The 19,675-nt window shown below is 41.3% G+C and overlaps 1 protein-coding gene across 1 annotated transcript; it reads left to right on the top strand.

Moving 5' to 3' along the window:
- Positions 1–7,077: 7,077 nt before the first annotated feature.
- LOC115775241 (uncharacterized) lies at positions 7,078–19,031 on the top strand. Its single transcript, XM_030722813.1, has 8 exons — positions 7,078–7,203; positions 11,166–11,275; positions 11,914–11,998; positions 13,690–13,885; positions 14,336–15,408; positions 15,547–16,346; positions 17,546–17,752; positions 17,847–19,031. Exons 1-8 carry the CDS (start codon positions 7,112–7,114, stop codon positions 18,089–18,091), a joined length of 2,808 nt encoding a protein of 935 aa, XP_030578673.1. The 5' UTR covers positions 7,078–7,111; the 3' UTR covers positions 18,092–19,031.
- Positions 19,032–19,675: the final 644 nt, after the last annotated feature.

Raw genomic sequence — 19,675 nt, 5'->3', positions numbered from 1 at the left:
TTTTTTCTGCTGCACTCCTTCTGTGCCCCATCATCTCTTTAGTAAACCACTTAATTGATCAGTATAATCAATTGTTATCTTTTATCTGCTTAAAATAGACTTAACCATAAGAACCAAGTGCAAGATAAGTGACAGCTTTGCACTGAAGTGGGTAAAAATATTTCCTCTCCCATGTCTTGGTTTTTCAGAAGGAGAGGGAGAAATTCTTGTCAAACTACACCCCAGACGGTAAACGCATTGTGTCTCTGTCCCCGGACTTGGAGGAGCCCAGCACTGAGGAGCAGGTGCAGCTGCTGCACTCTGCTCTGCGGCAGTGCCTTGGGCTTCTCCACTGTGTTATCCTGAAGGAAGAGGAGGAATGGGGAAAGATGGAGGGTGAGTATGAGTCCATGAGGACCAACGTGCGAGCCCGACTGGAACACTTGCTGTACAGTACCAAAGGGTTGGTGAAGACCGATGGTGCAAACCTGGAAGTTACCCCAGATAATCAGTGTAATGAGGTAAAGGTTTGTTTTTTTTTTTTGGGGGGGGGGGGGGTTGTACTTAGTCATGTCTTTATGACTTGTCCTCTAATATGATTAAGCACACTACTATTCATCAAGCAGCAATAAAGTATAAAAAAAAAAACCTCAACACATTAAAAGTTGGGGTGGGCAATATGGCCTCAAAGTTGTATCACAATATTTCAGGAAAATTTACAATAATGACATTTCTGACGATGTAGAAAAACTGCTTGCAGCATATATGAGTAAGTGAAGTGCGAATTTATTGAAGCAGTATATACAATTATACAGCATAAGTCAGATGTAAACACAAAAGTATCCTAGGCAGCTTTTTACCTGGAACTTTTAATTAAAAGTAATTAACTGCTTCACACTTGTAACTCTTTAGCAGCTGCACAGTATTGTCACATAACACTGAAAAATCCTGGGATGTTGTATCTTGGGTTGAGCTTTTCAACCAGTTGTTTAAAGCCCTCCTTTTCCACCATGGAACCACATCAGTAATTTCCATCCACCGTTTGCTCTTCCTGTCATATTGAGTGCAACTAGAGTTTAGCTACGCTTGGTGGAGTCTTTTGTTTACATTTCAGTCTCACATTACCATCTGCTAGCATCTCCTTTGTAGCCTGGTTGTAGTCGAAGATGTGTTTTTTGTTTTTGGCATAAATGGTGAAACAAGTTTGTTTCCTTGCATATTTTGCAAAGCATTTTGCTTTGCTGGGGGTTGATATAGAAGCTCCTTTTTTAGATACTAAATTATCATCATCGGAGGCTAACACGCAGCTCTCGCTGTCAGACATCCCCGGGCCCAGACCCCAGACCTCACTAAGCCTGAGGTTTATCATGATTTGTCTTTATTACCTGGGCTTTTTCCTTATAACTGATTTCAAATGAAAGTTTTGTGTAAATAAACATCTGGCTCAATCTTTATGCATTATTTGTATTTTTATAAGTTTCATTTTCATTACTATTTATGCTCCAAAGTGACTGAAGTATTGCAGTTTCCATTCAGAGAAACAAAACTGACCCTTTAACATCCAGAGTGCCAAGTAAACCTTCTGATATGGATAAAAATCAGTTTTGACACCTATGTCTACTAAATGCATTCATTTTAAAGTCATCACAATAATTAGATCATCTACATCAAATATGACACAAGAACCCAAAAAAAGAAGTTTGTTTCAAAGCAGGCAGCTCCTGACTTTACATTTTCATTAAATGGAAAACCTAAAATCTCAGCATGGTTGTGACTAAACCCTGTATTACATGAATTACAGCTTTTATGTGAATGTGACTAAGGCTGGGAGCAAACAGTTCAGATCATTAAGTCAGTCTCTTAAATGTCAAAAAAAAAAAAAAACCCTGTGGTTGAGGTTAAAGCTGCACTTGTCCACATGTTTACATCAACAACAGACTAAACATTTGGATATTGCTCTCTGAGGTTGGTGGTGAACAAAATGGAGGGTTAAAGCACAATATGTTTGATGTGAACTCATCAGGTAGACACAAACATGACCCCAGAAATATGCTGATGTCACTTTGTTGCCATTGTGTGTGGGGCAATCGTTCGTTAAAATTCCTTGTCAAATATAAAAGGTGACAATCTGTTATTCCAAAGAAGTTTCACCAAATGGCGATGTGTGCATTAGGGCAACAAGTTTAACAGGTTTCTGCATGCCAGGGCTTATTCCTGATTAGAGGCATTTATTGCTGTTCTGCTCTCTTCTGTGTAGGAAATCGATGGCTCTGGGGGAGTTTTCGGGTTCAAACTCTGGACCTATCGGGTCCTGCTGGAGCTAATCCACTGGGCTGACCATGCTGCAAAAACTCTCCACGTGTTGCACATGGAGAGAGAATAACCAGAAGAGGTCTAAATTCTCTAGTTTCAGTCAGCCACTACAAATGAGCTTATTCACAAGTAACGACCAGCTTCCCCTTTTAATGTATTCCAAATTAAAAAATATAAAGTGATGTGGAATATACTCTGTGAACACTTGAGCAAAATCCCAGCTAAGCTCCTTTAGCAAAGTCGACAGCTTTTCGTAGGCATTGGTATTTCAGCAGCAAGTGCTAAAGAGACCTCTTGTTTGCCACAGTTGCCAGTTCTTTGGACAAAAAGAGTGCAGGCTTTACACTTGTGTAAAGGTTGGTTTGCTTTGTGCAGCTGCATTTAAGCGTGTTTGAAAATGACTTTATTTTGTATGCTGTGTATAATTTATTTTATTTAAGTAGATTTAACTTTGATGACTAACGTTCTGCTGTTCTTAACACTCCAAAATCTAACTGCTAGAGTAACACCAGAAATACATGACTGTTAAACTGTGACTGATGTGCAGCTAAATATGCAACCATTTACTCTTTTAAATAGCTTTCTGTGTACCACATTATTAACATATCTAATGATTCCAAGTTAAATTTCATGTTGTCATGTATTGGCTGATGGGATGTTAATGGGTTGGCACAGTGCATGATGACCAAGTGTCATGTTTTGCTGCTCTGGTCGCCAGGTTCTTTCCTGATGTTATACTTGAATGTGATGCTACACTGTTCACAAGTTGGAACTATTTCAAACTTTTTCTTTTTTTTTTTTTTGTCTGTCCTGCCCTTAGATGGATACTTTCCAATCCAGCTGTACTGTCTGTAGCTGAAAGTATCAGACATTCTGAAACACAATTTCACTGTAGTTTCAAATGCCTGGACACAGTTGTACACTCACTCTGTGAATGAGCTGTGACTTCCGCACTTGTTAATATGGTGATTATCTAATGACCATGCTTTTATGTCTGTGATGAATAACTGGATGTGTGTTGAAGATTAAAAGCCCATTGTAATCTTTGTGTTTTGTTGACATTGGTTTTTACTTTCTCTTCTGTGCCGTGTCCTACATACTGTGATGTGAAATGTGTCAGTCTGGCTTTAGATACAAGTTCATTTCAAGCTGCACTGTAGAAGATAGAGTAACTGTGATAAGCATGGGTAGGACATCAAGTTTGAGGCATGTAGACAGAACTGCTGAATCTGCTGTTATTTTTTTCAGCGCCATCGTCCAACAGAACATGAATAGCAGGAGGACACATCATACAAACAAGGCTTCAGCTTCGCCACAGTGGGTTTTAAACAATCAAGATGTGAGCAAAGTGCAGACTTTAATCAATGGGTTGAATGAAAATGTTGCATGACCAATTACAACCATTTTTATACACAGCACCCCCGCACATACACATTTTCAGAAACAAAAAAGTTATTGGATGGCTGACTTGTCATTGTGGTGGCATACATAAGAAAAATTACAAAAATTGTGTCACTGTCCTACTTATAGGTCCAGCAAACATGCTCATGTGGTGGCACTGTGGGCAGACCCCAGTACTAGTAGGAGGGCCCTGATGGGCAGCCCATAATGTGAGCTTCCCACACCAAGCAGAGACGAGCCCACAGTGGGGCTCATTGTGGGCCTGCGGTGTACCCACAGTATGCCTACACTCTAGGTCAGGGGTAGGGAACTCCAGGCCTCGAGAGCCAGTGTCCTGCAGGTTTTAGATGTGTCCCTGATCCAGCACACCTGACTCAAATGACTGAATTACCTCCTCAGTCTGCAGTCAAGTTCTCCAGAGTCCTGCTAATGACTTCTATATGTGATTCAGGTGTGCTGGATCAGGGACACATCTAAAACCTGCAGGACACCGGCTCTCGAGGCCTGGAGTTCCCTACCCCTGCTCGAGGTATAGGCATACAGTGTGGCATACTTGCTTCATGGTACATTACTGCCACTAATTGGTGGGGAATGTGGATCATAATTTTGCTCACAAAAAAAAAACAGTTTTAGCCACTCTGATTCAAAAGGAGTCAACACATAGTTGATTTGTCAGATTCTTTTACACAAGATAACCTTCCTAACATGACTCTCGAGGTACTTACATCTTCCTTTAAAAGTTCAACCAGGGAGCTTTTGCTTGATAGTCAAACTTGTCAACCACTACTCTATGGATAAGTTTCTACCTATGGGGGCCCCTTGGGGTAAAACTCTTGTGGGACCTACATGGGCTATCTGACTAGGGGGCCAGTTAGGGTTTTCTGTGGGCAATCCCACTGTGGGTTGCCCATAAAAAAAAAAAAAAAACATACAGGGGCTCCAAAGGTCAAAACCGCTCTGGATGATCACACCCACTTGGGTTAAGTGTGGGTTTGCCATGCCCGTCTATATAAGCTTATTGGCATGGCCCTCCACAACAGTCCCAGTTACTCATCCGGCCCCTTGGGGAATTGCCCACCCCTGGTATAGATAGAAATATAATTTACCTATGCCATGTAAAATGTAATTAAGACAATAATAGGTAAATTATTTAATGTACTTTTTTTAAAGTCCAAAAACAACAACCATCAACCAGTCACATTCTTTCAGGTTAGATGAAAGCTGCTTTGATCACTACGCTTTCTGAACATGGATGAACCGTAGACGCCTCGTTGACTGGGTTGGCCCGCTGATGTGGCGTAACTGTGTGTCCGTCATATTGGAGGAGGCAAAGCTGCGCTGTGAACTCGTACAAGTGAACGGACTGAACTTTATAAAGCGCCTTTCTACAAAGTTATTTAAGTTAATGCGTTCATTCACACATTCAAATATACACTGGGAAACTGTTAGGCACAAAACATAATTTTGTTTTCAAAATGTTAAAATGGCCAAATATGATCAAAAACAATTCCTCAGTCTTACCTGTGAAAGGTAATCCCGGTGATCCCCTTTTGACTGTAAAATGGTTCGAACAACTCCATACAGCACCAGAGTGCAGCATCGCTCTCATGTTATGTTGGCCGCTTTTGCCTCCTCCAATATGCCGGCGACGTTGACGGCGTCTAGGTATATATGTCTATGGGATAGAAGTGTAAGGAGGCAGAAAAGGTCAAAGTTCAAAGGACTCTCGCAGGTGAAATATAAGCCACAATTGTTAACAATGTTACAGCATACTGCTCAGTCAATACTGGAGTTATTCATGTTGCAGTTTTTCACTAGTAGAAAAGTAGCAGTAAGTATAGAGTACAAATGAAATGTCTGAAATTTGTGCTGCCAGAAATGCACATCCTAAAGCACCCATCACTGCATTATATACATACGATTCATACTTAAAGCATGAGTACTGTATGTAATATATGTATGAGAGGAAATGTAGCTGAGATTAGGTCAAAGATAATTTTACTGTACATCTGTTGATGTATTTAGCAGTTATTAGAACACTTGTAAAGTTACATTTTTCCACAGTTGTTTGACATTTTATGACTCTTTGACACCCAAAACAAAACTCAGGTAAATGTAAACACTACATTCAAAACTGTTTCCTGCTTTATAACCAACAAATCACTTAACATAAAAAAAAAACTGTGTGTGTACGCAGCCAAGTGTGTGTACTCAAATTCAAGTAATCCTACATTTAAACCAAATTCACACACATCATATCACACATAGGAATGTTGCTTAGGGCTTGACCCCAGAACAACCTCCTTACGTGACATAAACAAATATAAATATTAAATGCATACAAAAAAAAAAGAACATAGTGGCATGTAACTCGAGGCCTCACAAAAAATTAAGAATATGCAGTTAAACTCATAAACATTCCTTCATATGATGATTATTAGCCTTAAATATCTGTGTACAGCAAACATTCAAAATTATTGTGACCACAGACAGAATGCTGAGATTGATGTGAATTCTCTGTCTTGTTTCATTCATCCAATTATGGAAAAGAAAGATAAAATACTAACTTATTATATGTACTGTATGTGTCATAGTTGTGTTTTTTGTCATTTTCCTCATGAGTTTGCGGGTGAGAAAATGCATTTTAAAGTACTGTAATCATAGAAATCAACTTGTAAGTGTAATAAGACATATTAAACATTTACTAGCAGGGGAAAGAAGTAAGTCTTTAAAAAAAAAAAAATGTTATCTTTATGGATTGTCAATGAGCAAACAAGTGCACGGTCAGAAATTACTGTTCTTGCTCTTGATCACTGGCCAAGCCCCTTATCTCTAAAAAGACAGCTTTTCCTGCGCTTAGAAAACCGGCCCTGTTTTCATCTTTGTGACACTGCATTTTCCAACTCATGCACGACAGTTATTAAAATGTTTATTTTGCTTTTCGGCTCAAGAGTTAGGACAATTTTATCAACTTAGAATCATTCTGTGCATTATACATTTCAAGATAGGAGGTTTCCACTGGGAATGAGTTGTAATCTGAGAACTAGTGACTAAAGCTGTGAAAAAGCAGTCTCCAAAATTTGCTTCTGTGTTATAGTAGGTGCATAAAATTGAAATACTTAAGTAATTTGTACTTATTACAGCACTTCACTAAATGCACTTAGCAGTTATAGTTATACTAGTTATATTCCACCCTTATCTGCTTCTAGTCTACTGGTTTTCCTTCTGTTTGGGGGTCGTTTAAAGCTAAACTGTCGCCATATGAAGTAAACAATGAATGATGTGCTAATAAATTTAAAATAGTTTCTCGCTCTCAGAGGTGGGTGCACCCCATTTTACCAATAGAACCCCAAAGGATGTTGTGCACATGCGCGTTGTGCAATCTACCGGAGCGCGAGAGGTAGGGAAGGCAGTCCTAATGGCGGAGAATGTACGGTCGCCTTTTGACTACCGGGAGCCACCGACCCTCGACAGCGACGGGGATGGGAGCAAACCGCCGCCGCCACGGGGGTGAGTGAGCGCAACGAGCCTCCACTTTGTCGCTAGAAGCGGTCCTTGTTTTCATTATTTTGTGAGCAAAATGCAACGCTGTAGACGCACGCTCTCTGCGCGTGCGCGTCTGTTTAGTTAACATTAGAAGCCCTTTTTTCGCGTGCGTGATTTCAGCGTAATATTGCAGAAAACAGGGAAAGGAAAGTGATTTTTGCCACGCTGTGGGTTGCGGCTGGTGTGCCCCGCCAGGCTGCATCTTCCCCCCATCCGACCCGCTTTGCATTTAAGCGCCATCCTTTTTATTTTTGAGGTTTTGACGGGACAGAAGTACCAACGTTAGCCGCTGGAAGCTAATCGGCTAGCCGTGGTTTAGCATCAGTGTTAGCATGTCCCCAGCAGAAGCCGTCAGCTGTGTAACCCGCACGGTCAGCTATCTCTTCCCCTATCGGCGGTCATCTCAGTCATATGATTTCTTAGACTGAACGCGTTATTTAGCAATCTCGATATAGCTCGGCTCACAACACTTCTCGAGTGCTCAGGTGGTGCAAATCATGACTCGTGGCTTGTGTGGTGTTGAGTAAACAAAGTTGCTGACCGCGACCAAAACGAAAACACTAACTGTCACCGGGCTCATTGAATTAGGCATGCATTGTTTTGCTTATCAGGGTTTTTTTTTTTTTTTTTTTTTTTTTTTGGTCATTTCCTTTCACATACTGACGTGATTGCTTAAAGGGGTGGGGCCATTTTTGATTAATAATTGTGGTCTTGAGCCTCACAATAGCTGTGCGGTAGATCACTGTTTTTACTCTGCTTTTTTTTATTGGTCAGCTACAGTCTCTTTAAAGCCAGTAGTGTTGGGCTAGACCACATGAAATGGTTATTAGTCGAATGCAATGATGTATTTATTCATAGAAGAATAACTGGAACACAGACAAATCCTTGTGAAGGTATATGTTGGCTTTTATGAAACTTCTTTTGGACATAGTGCATCTTTTGGGGTTGTAGTTTGAAATTGGTGTTTTCTCCAGCAGAGCAGTTCCAACTACATGTCTTTTTTGTTTGTTTGTTTTTTATGTTTTAATACTCTTGGCATCATCTGCAGCGCATGTAGCAGAGCATGCATTAGTGCTGAGCAGATGGTGGTGCAGAGTCCAGAGGGGTCAGATAATTTCTAAATAGGGGACAGCTACCACTCTCAGGACTTCCTGTTTCATAGGGGGTGCTTGCAAAATTGTGCAGCATGAGTTGAGCCCTCTGGAGCTGTAACCCAAAGGGGCTCGACTCATGTGACTGAAATGTAATGTCCCCTTTGAGCAATTAAAAAAAAAAAAATCTGTTTATTTTCTTTGTTTTCAGGGTAAGGGCTTGACACAGTAGGTAACAATTTGTATGGGTTTGCTTTTCTCTAAGCGTTAGTGACGTCATGCACCGCAAGCCATTGCCATTTTGATTTCACACATGAAACTAGCAGCAGCCACGAGATAATAGTTTCTGTTGACCACCACAGCAAGCTGGGTATTCAGCTTCTAATCCGTGTGGTAATTTTTGTTGACACACTCCCAGCGTTTGTGAAAGGACAGCACAATTTGCAATCATTCATAAATGCCTAACTAAACAATCAGCATACACTATCAGACTGCCAGCGTTTGAAGTAGCCTTTCCACTAAGAAAAGAAATTTCAAAAAAAAAGAATAACATTCATAGTTTTTAAAGTTTAGAAATATAATCAATATTATATTTGCAAAAATTAAAGGTGTATATAACATATATTTTTAGGACTATGTCACAAACACCATGTAGGTGACTTGCTACCCAATTCAGTATAATTGGGTTCTCCATATATATATATATATATATATATATATATATATATATATATATATATATATATATATATATATATATATATATATATATATATATATATATATACACACACACACAGTCCTGTGGAAAAAAAAAAAAAATGTGCACCTTTACTCTTGGTGAAGAGGGTGCTGCTAATCAAATGCACTCACAGCAAGTGTGAGCACCACGTTTTTGCAGTTTGCTAGTTTGGAGTGCTCAGGTGTGTGTTAACACAATGCAACAATCTTTCCAGGAGTGGGTCAGACCATGCAATGGTCAGAAAAATTCCATAACTGAAGCTCAGTTAGCGTGTTGAAGATCATAACAGCACAACTAGAAAAAGACTGAACAAGTATGGCTTGTTTGGAAGGGCTCCCAGGAGAAACCTCTCTATGGCAGCACAGTTTAGTTTTGTAAAGTTGCATCTCAACAAATCACAAGACTTCTACACCAATGCCCTTTGAACAGACAAGACTAACGTGGAGATGACCTAAACTGTCAGCACGGTGGTGGAGGTTTTGATGATTTGGGCTTGTTTTGCAGCTACAGGACCTGGGCACCTTGCAGTTACTGAGTTGAACATGAACTTCTCTGTATATCAAAGTATTCTCAAGTCAAATATGAGGCCATCTGTCTGACGGGTAAAGCTTGGCTGAAATCGGGTGCTGCACCAAGACAATGATCCCAAACACAGCAGCAAATTTACAACTGAATTGCTGAAAAAGAAAAGAGTCAAGGTGCTGCACTGGCTCAAAGTCCAGACCTCAACCTGATTAAACGGTGTGGTGGGACCCTAACAGTGCTGTGCAGAAACAAATGCCCACAAAGCTTTAAAGAAGAGGAGGCCAAAATTCCTCCACGGTGATGTGAGAGAGTTATTAAGTTATTAAGGTGCTTCTGTGGGGTGTGCTTTTTCACATGAAAATTCAGTGAAAATATCAAATATATGTTAATATCATGATCAGATATTAACCTAACAACTGATGACGTATTGGTCAGTATGTCATTGTTTTAACTACATCAGTCCCAAAAATCCACTCTTAGTTATGCTTAGTTTAGAGGTCTTAGAAAAATATGGTGGACAATTTTTCTGACACTTGTATGTATTTAGACAGTAACCAGCAGACTTAGTAGGGATGCACCAGTCCAGCTTTTAACATACCTACTGATTCAGTACCAGTGTTAAGTTAGTACACTGTATTTCAAAATGTAGAAAAGGAATACATCCAAAAATATTAATTTACTGAACTGATATTTATTAGTAAAAAATTAAAAACACATTTATTTCAGTTCAGTGTGAAAGTTTTTACTGCATCCTCCTGCCAGTTAAAGTTGCGCGAGTTTTCCCTTTTCCCTGCTCACACTGTTGAGTGAACCTGCTCTCTCTCTCATTCAAACACACACACACTCGCATGTGAAGTGGAGCTGAGATATATCAGCATTAATTGAGTTGACAGTTACACATTAAGTTACTGTAAATGCAATAAAAAAAATTTCCAAACAAGTGTTACATCAAACATAACAAGAGTGCAGTCGAGTAAGAGAGAGAGAGAGGCTGGCAGGGAAACTGTTGGCATCGGTCGTGCCAACTCACTCACCCACAATTTGTGGTTAAGTTACCAACGATTTCCAACAGAAAGAAAAGCTGCTGGCTGCACCAGCAGCAGACTATTTTCTGTTAGCTTCCTTTATTCCATGTTTGCTCTCCCACTAGCAGGTGGTGCACTGATGCAGATGTGTGGTGTAGTAAACACATAAAATCATGGAATTAATTTTAATAGATTGGCCCGATACCTGATCTAGCTTTTTGAGTCTGGATTGGACCGGTGCGTTCCTTCTCACTGATACTGAAAAGGTTGGAGATGCTGCCCTAATGATCGGTTTAGTCTTCATCAGATATTCAAGATTATTCAAATATTGCAACTTTAAAATTGATTTGTCATCACTTTTGCCACAGTGACTAGTTAAGTAGTTCGTATGCTTGTTGTTAAGAGATGCATCATCCAAGTGACAGAAGTATTTTGAGAGCAGACACATGCATTGTTTTGTCGCAGGTACACATCATCTCATTTCTTCTGCGATCCACTCCAGTAAGTATCAAAATTTTGATTTTTGATCTTATTTTTTTACAGCCGTGTGTGTGGGAGGAAAAGGAAGGGAACACCTGTAAAGGTGTGTGACCGAGCATATGTGACAGAAGATGAGGAGGAGGAGAGCATGTCGGAGCACAGCTACAGCCCTGGTAAATGTAAAGACTCACACGAATGTGTTTGCCACCTGCTGTTTGTGTGATTTTTCTCTTCTGGTGCTTATGTGAGGAAAAAAATATTGCATATCAACTTTCCATCTTTCAAATCCATAAAGTGATAAGAAGTGCCAGACCTATTATGCTAATTTCCAACTCCATGTTTTTATTCTTAGATTCAATTAGAGAAGAGCCTGTATAAAACAGCTCTTTTTCAAGCTGTTTCATCTTACTTTAAGGGCACCCTCTGTTTAACGCTCCTTGCTTTTTTCTTTTCTTTCTGATTGGATGCCCCTCATAAATAAATTGTTTGAGCAGCAAGTGGGTGGGGCTTCTGTGTTCACAGCCAGAGCTGTGTGCCTGAGAGGTCCAGATTAAGGATATCCTTTAACATCATACAGAGCCAAGAGTAAGAAAACAAGCTTTTGGGTAATAGGAATAACTTGTAATCATACTGACTTGAGTTTTTGAAACTTTTCATGTTCAGTAAAAGAATTCACCACTGTAAGTGTGTGTGTGTGTGTGTGTGTGTGTGTGTGTGTGTGTGTGTGTGTGTGTGTGTGTGTGTGTGTGTGTGTGTGTGTGAGAGAAGAAAAGCATAATAGGTCCCCTTTAAACATTTTATTCTGTCCCAGGTGATGGCCAGTACCCTGAGGGTGCAGAAGACCGCCTCCCTCCACCTGGCAGTCCCTACTACTTGCCTGATCCCACTCAGCTCTGGTACGTAGGACCCTCACTACTTTGTGTGACTTTGTTCAGATGCTTTTTCAGGGGAAAAAAAAAAAGGTACATGTGACTAGGGCTGCAACAATTCATCGAGTAATTGATTATAAAAACTCCTTTGCCGTAGATGTTTTGCTTTGAAGCTTCATTTAGCACTCAGGTGTCACCATGTAAGTGTGACCGTTTCACCCACATTAAGAACTAGAAACAGACCTGCAATAGAAACATATTTAGGAGGAGGATTACAAGACTGTGAGCTCAGGTGGAGTCAAAGAAAAAAAAATTTTTGTTTTTTAGTATCTATAACCATAGCACTCATTCTTGTAATTGCCATTAAAACTTTTACCATTGCCAGTAACACTGGTTGGACACTGAATTATTATTAACCTAAATTTTTACCATTTCAGAAAAGAACATCTTTTTTTCTGCAGCAGGAAACATTGCGTCAGAGCGCAGGACAAACTTCGGTTCTGAAAATGCTGATATGCTCGCTTTTCTTCATTGCAGAAACCACACATTCACTCATCACCACACTTAAACATGTAGATAGACACATAATAGTGTTTGACACAATTGTATTTGACAATTCTTTACTCTGGATTATTTTTGCATTTAAAAAAATGTTCTCTTTAACAAAAAATATGATTTTAATATGGCGCTTAAATGCATTGAAAGGCTTTAATTCTTTTGACAGATGTTTCAGTTAAACTATTACAAACACTGGAATTTCTACAGTGAAGACCAACGAGCAGTTCATTTTAAAAGACCTGTGTTTTTCTCTTTTGAATATTTGTTATTGCTCATCAATAAGACAAAAGTATTTCTTATCCGATTAATTGATGGAATAACTGATAGAATACTCAATTAGTAAACTAATCGATAGTTACAGCCCTACATGTGACACTAACCACACCTGCAAGCAAACACAGTGTCACAGAAAAGGAAAGTTAATTCTGTAGACAGAAAGTTTCAAGAGAGGTGCTAACCTGAGTGTTTTTTCGCTGACTGTAAAGCGTGGCCCATAAATCCATCAGACTCAAAGACACTCATGCTTTGCGTTGTCATTTTGAAACCACACATCAGTAAAGATGTGGAGCCATGTAGGGGTACAGAGGCTTTAGAAAGTCACTGAAATGAAAAGAGGCAGACAGCTGCAGGAAATGTTCTGGTGCAGCTGTAAAGGCAACTTTCATTCATTTCATTATCAAAGGAAGTTGTCAAGTCAGTGAGGCCTTTCAGTACGTGATTTTTGACCCAAAACTGCAAAGTTAACTGGTGATTTGTTTGTTTGTTTGTTTTTGTTTTGTTTTGTTTCGTTTTTTTTGGGGGGGGGGGGGGGGGGTGCATCCATGCTAGGCAATACTAGCATTTACGAATTGGATAGATAAACAAGTTGGACATAAAGTGTTAACATAAGAATGTGACTGGTTTTATTAAATCCACCACACTACCAGTAGATGCCATATTCTTGTTTGAGAAGCAAACAAGAATATGGCATCTATGGTCGAGTAGGTGGTATAATGGCTAAGCAACTTTTTTGGTTTCCTCAAGGCCTTTATGTGGACCAAATTGTATTTGCGAATGATAGAATTAAGTTAAAGCATGTCGATAAACGACATATGGAAATCAAGTTTCACTCTCCTGAGCTACGTGAACCGCATTTCCTGATGTCACTTTATGTTTTCTAGTGTGCCAGAGCTGGGGGAGGAGGGGGCAAGTGGTGTTCGAGGACCCGTGCTTTTCCATCCGCCGCCCAACTGCCGGATTCGAGAAGTTCATTGCGGAACCCAGGTGCGGTTAGTTGTCATAGCAATCCGAGACATCGCCAAAGGGGAGGAGATCACAGTGGACTACAGCCTAACGGACTGGGGCGAGAATGCAATGGTCAGTTACTCACTGATGGAAACCTGAATAAAGCGAGCATGGCATGTTGGCATTACGCTGTTTCTTTTTCTGTCATGAAAAGACAGAAACTCATTGAATGGATCCTCCTAAGCATTTTCCTTACAGCCAAAGCCTCATGTTGTTGTGTGCCATAGACCCCTAATGCTGCGAGGTGACACTCTACAGCAGCAATAGATAATACAGTTTTAAGAACCAATGCTAAAAGCTACCGTTTGGTAGCTGTTTGGGGAATTATTTTGCCATTTGTAAAAAGGAATTTATGAGCTCAGCAGGATCCAGGAGGTTCTCGACTGAGTACTGCAGGCAGAATGAAATCTGAAAGGATTGAGAGACAAATGAAACTTTTTTTTTTTTATTAATAATTGCTGACGTGGCTCTTTTTGAACTTAAACTTTTTAACTTATTTTATTTTGAAATCTGTCTATTCAGGAGGAAGAGGCTGGCCCCCACCCGCTGTCCCTCTCTGTTTCTGATTACCTTACCCCCTCTTGGTCATTATCACCCTCTTCCTCCCCACTCACCCACTCTGAACCCAGTGACTCGGACCGAGAGGAGGATGAAGAGGAGGAAGATGATGACGATGACGACGATGATGAAGAAGAGGAAATTGAGGAGATACGGGGTCGAATGCTTCGCCGCCGCAAGAAGCGCAAGATGCCTGCAGCGGTCAATTCGAAGAAGAAGAATGCGCCCACCTCTTCCAGAGGACCTGGGCGCCCCTGCTCCTCCTTCTCCCGCCCGGCACCTGTTGCACCCCCACCTAGAACCCAGCCCCAGCCTCCAGTCAGTTCTCTGACAACCCCAACCACTAACATAAACAATAATATCAACATAAACATCGGTAGTTCAAGTGGGGCCACAGTGAGCCGGCGGCAGCACTGCCCGTACTGTGGCCGCCACTACCGCTCTCTGGCACGCCACCTGGAGAAGCACCACGCCAACCAGCCGGAGGTCAGAACAGCCATGGAGCTGGCTCACCTCCACTCGCACAGCTCTTCAAACGGCAGTGCCTCACAACCCCACCCCTCCTCATCCTCCACCTCTGCTGCTCACAGTCATTCTTTTGCTGTCCCTCAGTCCTCTTCCTCCAACCCAACTCCACCCTCTCTCTTCACCAGGGAGAGGGAATCACCAGCTACCCGCTCAAGCACAGGCAGTGTGTCGTTCTCCCTCTCCCTTTCACCTTCTGCTTCGGCTCAGCCTGCAGCAGCTAAGAAAGCGCCCAGCTTACCACTGCCCGCTACAAAACCCCCAGCACCTCCGATGGTGCCCCGGGTAAAGAGTCCATCACCTCCGCCACCATCTACCCCTAGAAGGGGTCGGAGGCTGAAGAGAGAAAAGCATGAAGAGCAGCAAAAGGTGGAGGTGGAGAGCTTAAGAAATCAAGAGGACTTAGTTCCACCTCCTACACCAGAGCCAGACATCGATCCAGATGAAGATCTGGAGCTGAGTGGGGACGGAGAAGACGATGCACCAGAAGAGAAGAATGGAGAGATTGTAAGGTGTGGTCGGATTATTGTCTTTTCTCTGCACTGTAATAACTTGTTGTAAGTGTTCTTATGCAGACATTTTTGTATAGTTGGTTGTAATTGAGGAACTATTATTTTAAAAGCATTTTTCTCTCTTTCTTCTATTTCCAGCACACACAGACATCACATGTCTCCACTACTGTCTTCGCTTTCTTGCTTGGTCCTCTATCTCCGGCGTCAGCAGCACTCTTCCTTCCTTTCTTTAACCCGTTCTCCTCACTCTGCTGAGGCCTGGCGCCTGCTCTGCCACTCAAGCCTCTCCCTGCTTATCCTCTACAATCGCCACCGAGAATGTGAGGTGGCCAAGCTCACTGTTCAGGACTACCGCAGCCGTGTCACCCCTCAGCCCAACTCGAGCAACAGCTCCCCTTCCGGCATGGAAGCCTTCCTGTCCCCCTTTGAGCGCCAGGTCCTGTGTCATCTCCCACGGGCTGGTGTCTTAGGCAAGCGTGGACGCATTCAGCCACTAATTCTCCCGCCACACTGTGAGTCCTGCCTGGACCTGCTTCTGCGAACCAGCCCCAATGTGGGGGTGGACCCAGAGAGCCCCTACGTTTTCTCCCGGCCCTACCATTCCCCTGCCACCCCCCTCCGTGGCACAGACCTCCTGAGAAACCTGGCTCGAGCCAGCGGTGCTAAGAACCCTGGAGCACTAACGGCAACACGAGTGCGGCGACAGGTAGCCATCCTTACCCAGCTGCTACTGTTAGAGGAGGGTGACGGCCAGGGAGGAGCCATCAAACGGCTGGAAGACTTCCTGGAACACGAGTACCATGTGACCCAGAACTGCTCCACTATCATACGAGATCCAGCACTGATGGGTCGTGTGGGTCGAGTTGTTCTTTATGGAGAGAGGGAGGGGGTGCTTTTCAGAGGGATGAGCCTGCAGCACATCTGCCTCGAGTTGGATGGTAAGGAAAAGTACCAAGTTTTTTTTTTTTTTTGTTTGTTTGGTTTTTTTCTTAATTTTTTTTCTATTTAGCAGAAATAGATGAGGACTATTTGCCCATCTGCAGCTATTTTTGCCCTTCTGCCTATCAAAACTCATTTATTTTAGTAGAAACAATTTCAGTCACTTAAATGACTTTGGAAAAAAAGAAGACAGTAACAGGCAGTTTAAATATTAATGTTGCACATGTCAGTAAAAGCAGTTCAACTTTTTATCCATGAGATAGTTTAGTCCTTCATTAACAAAGAATAAATAAATGAGGACTACTGCAGCTGCATTGCTACATGTTCATGTGAATGTGTCTTTTGTAAATGTGGGTAAAAGTTCATGTGTGCAAGAACATTCAGGAAAATGCAATTTGCTCATAGACTAAAGTGAGAATAACAATGCTACTCAAGCTTAACATTAAACAAGAGCACAGCTGAGTGGTGTTTTGGATTTGTAATCGGATGGGAGGGGCTCAAAGTGGTGTTACAGTAGAGTTTGATGGGTCTAGCTTGAACAGTATGCATCTATGGTGTAAACATCCTTGGTCACATTGTTCTGCAGTTACGACCAACGTTAAAGTTTTTGTGGAACAGACGCCAACACCAAGGCTCTAACAATAGCTCAACTTTTACTTCGAAACAGCCGAGCCAAAAATAAGCTTCGGTCAGCTGCTGGTTAGCACTGCTTAGCATAAAGGCAACAGGGAAAAACAATTAGCCTGGAAGACTCGTTTCCAGTCATTATGCTACGTTATGCTAAGCCAAACGCCTTCAGGCTGGCTCATTTTAACAACTTGAATAATGCAAATTGTATTTGAACAAATGCAAAGTATTTAATGAAGTTTCCTTTTAAAACATGCATTCGACTTTTTCCGACAACATTACTTAAATACTGTAGTCTTTATTGTACCTCTCATTTAAACTACAACACTGACAGGAAGATTACGAAGCCAAGACCCATTTCAAGTCTTCAAGAACAAACCTGAGGTTTGAAGACATCCTTTTGGTTGAGAAGGTTAAGGCGAAACATTTTACAGCCAGATTTTGCAAATTTAAGCACATTTATTAACTTTTCAAGTAATATTAACAGTGTTGTTGAACTGTTTGCTCCTCCCCTGTCTCCTCACTATTTCATTTGGGCTAACTAAGCTCTATTTGATCTCTTTTCATACAGTCATGTCTGGAAACTCAGCCGATTCCTTTTCAGAAGATTCTGAAGCAGAGGAAGAGAAGGAGGAAGTTAAAGAGAAGACAGAGGTGACTGTGAAAAAGAAGGGACCAGGCCGACCCCCACGGAAGAAAAAGGCACCCGTTCCGTCACCTGCCATCAGCCCATCTTTAGCTAATGCCCATAAGAGAAGAAATGCTCCACCTAAATCAGGTAAATTCTGTCATTATTAGTGTCTGGCTTTACAAGCATTTCTATTTACGCTTGAGTCATTAAACTGTGTCACTTCTCTGCCTCGGTCGCCCAGGGAAGCGCGGTGTGCTGAAGCGTCCCTGGTCAGAAGCGGAGCGTGTAGCAGTGGAGACTCACCTAAAGAGAAACCTCATGGAACTGCGCGTCCCCGCGAAGGCAGACTGCGAACGCTGCCTTGAACTCTGCCCTCTGTTGGTGAGCAACCAGCGAGACTGGAGGGCTATCAAGTTCTACGTCCACAATCGCATCCAGCTGCTGAAGAAGCAAGGGAGGAGGGAGAGCGCCGCCGCAGTCTGCTAGGGCCAAACAAAGATGTGGCACAGGACAGAGATCATGATGTAAAAACCACCAGCAATCACAATGAAGAGGAAAAAAACGCTAGATCGTGATGGGGTGCAGTTTCTCCTTCCCTTTTCTTACATGGGTGCCGTACTCTGAAGTTTAGCTGCATTTCCCCGTATCCGGTCATATGGGAGTAGTGTAATAACAGTGACTAAGCTAAGAAGACAGATGGGTTGCTCCAGTTAAAGATAGTGTGTGTGTACTCAGTGTTGCGGATGCCCGGTGTCTGTTTTGAAAATGTCTTTTCAAGCGGTTGGACAACATGTACTTTTAAGTGTGAATATGAGTTCAGACACGGTGAATGATTTTTATTTTAATTATTATCATTATTTTTATGTCATTTTACTTTACTAGAGAACGGTGGAGAGTGACCATATTGGAACTCAACAAAGGTCTGTGACTGCAGCAAATAGTCTTTGGTCTCGCATTTCTTTCTACTGAAGGCTGACGACCAAACATGAATGTGTAAAGCTTTGGAAGAAGAAACCAATGGTTCTGATCTTTAAAAATAGACTACATGTCATGTGAAAAAATGTATGAAATTGTATAGTTTGTGTTTGATACTGGACTGACATTGTTCTCCCAACTCATGGCTCCCGAACGACGAGTGTATTAAAAAAAGTATTCTTCAAAAACTTGGACCATGATGCACCTGTGAAGTGTTTCTTGCAAACCTCTATACCATGATCATAGTCAAACTAGTATGTATCAAGGCACGCCTACTTGAATTTATTGCGTAACATAATTAAAAAAATGTATTTCAAAATAAACATATGGGCTTATTCACAATGTAAATACTTCCTAATCTATCAAAGTATGCAGTAGTGATTATAAAGTATTGTGTTATGGTGTACATACTGTAAATACTATCTGTACTTATTAAAGTGTATGACATTTTGCTGTGTTTTCTTAAACTGGATTGTAAGCTGAATTTTCCATTGTGAGAACAAAGAATCAGAATCACAAAATATGATCGCAAATTTTTTTTTTTTGAAAAATGACAGCCCTGCAAAATACCCAAACAATTTCACATCACTCATTGGCATAGTTTTACAAACGATGAATAAAACAGAGCTTTAAAGCTGGTGTCACATACATTTGCTTCCAGTGCTTTGCTGAGTAGTTCTTCCACACTTGGCCTGTTTTCTGGCGGCTTTTGCAATCAGAATCATCCCAGTGCACAGTTGTCCCAAACATATTTGCTTTTCCAAGATGAGCTCTATAAATTCTCTGTAGGCTTCTCTTGTTTGTGCTTTTATTTATAAATTTCTATTATTACTCACACATTATTCATATATAGGCAGGAAAAAAGAAAGGATCAGAATAAGGGGACAGAGCACAAGTAAACAAATACAGTGGTTCAACTGCTGCACTTGTAAAAAATGTCTATACATACATATATATATATATAGTTACACATATGAAAAACTCGTGTATGAGTAAGTGAGAGTGTGACCCTGTCATGAAATGTATTTAATAATGAGGGTGAGAAGCCACAACTGCCAGAGGTACATAAAGACCCAGGTTTTTATAACTCCTGGA

Source organism: Archocentrus centrarchus (assembly GCF_007364275.1).
Source record: "Archocentrus centrarchus isolate MPI-CPG fArcCen1 chromosome 18 unlocalized genomic scaffold, fArcCen1 scaffold_23_ctg1, whole genome shotgun sequence".
NCBI classification, from domain to species: Eukaryota; Metazoa; Chordata; class Actinopteri; order Cichliformes; family Cichlidae; genus Archocentrus; species Archocentrus centrarchus.
This window is presented reverse-complemented; position numbering and strand designations above follow the sequence as displayed.

Coding starts and splice junctions, on each gene's coding strand:
- LOC115775241 (XM_030722813.1), top strand. CDS start 7,112: ATGGCGGAGAATGTACGGTCGCCTTTTGACTACCGGGAGCCACCGACC. Junction 13,886..14,335: donor ACTGGGGCGAGAATGCAATG/GTCAGTTACTCA, acceptor CTGTCTATTCAG/GAGGAAGAGGCTGGCCCCCA. Junction 16,347..17,545: donor CATCTGCCTCGAGTTGGATG/GTAAGGAAAAGT, acceptor CTTTTCATACAG/TCATGTCTGGAAACTCAGCC.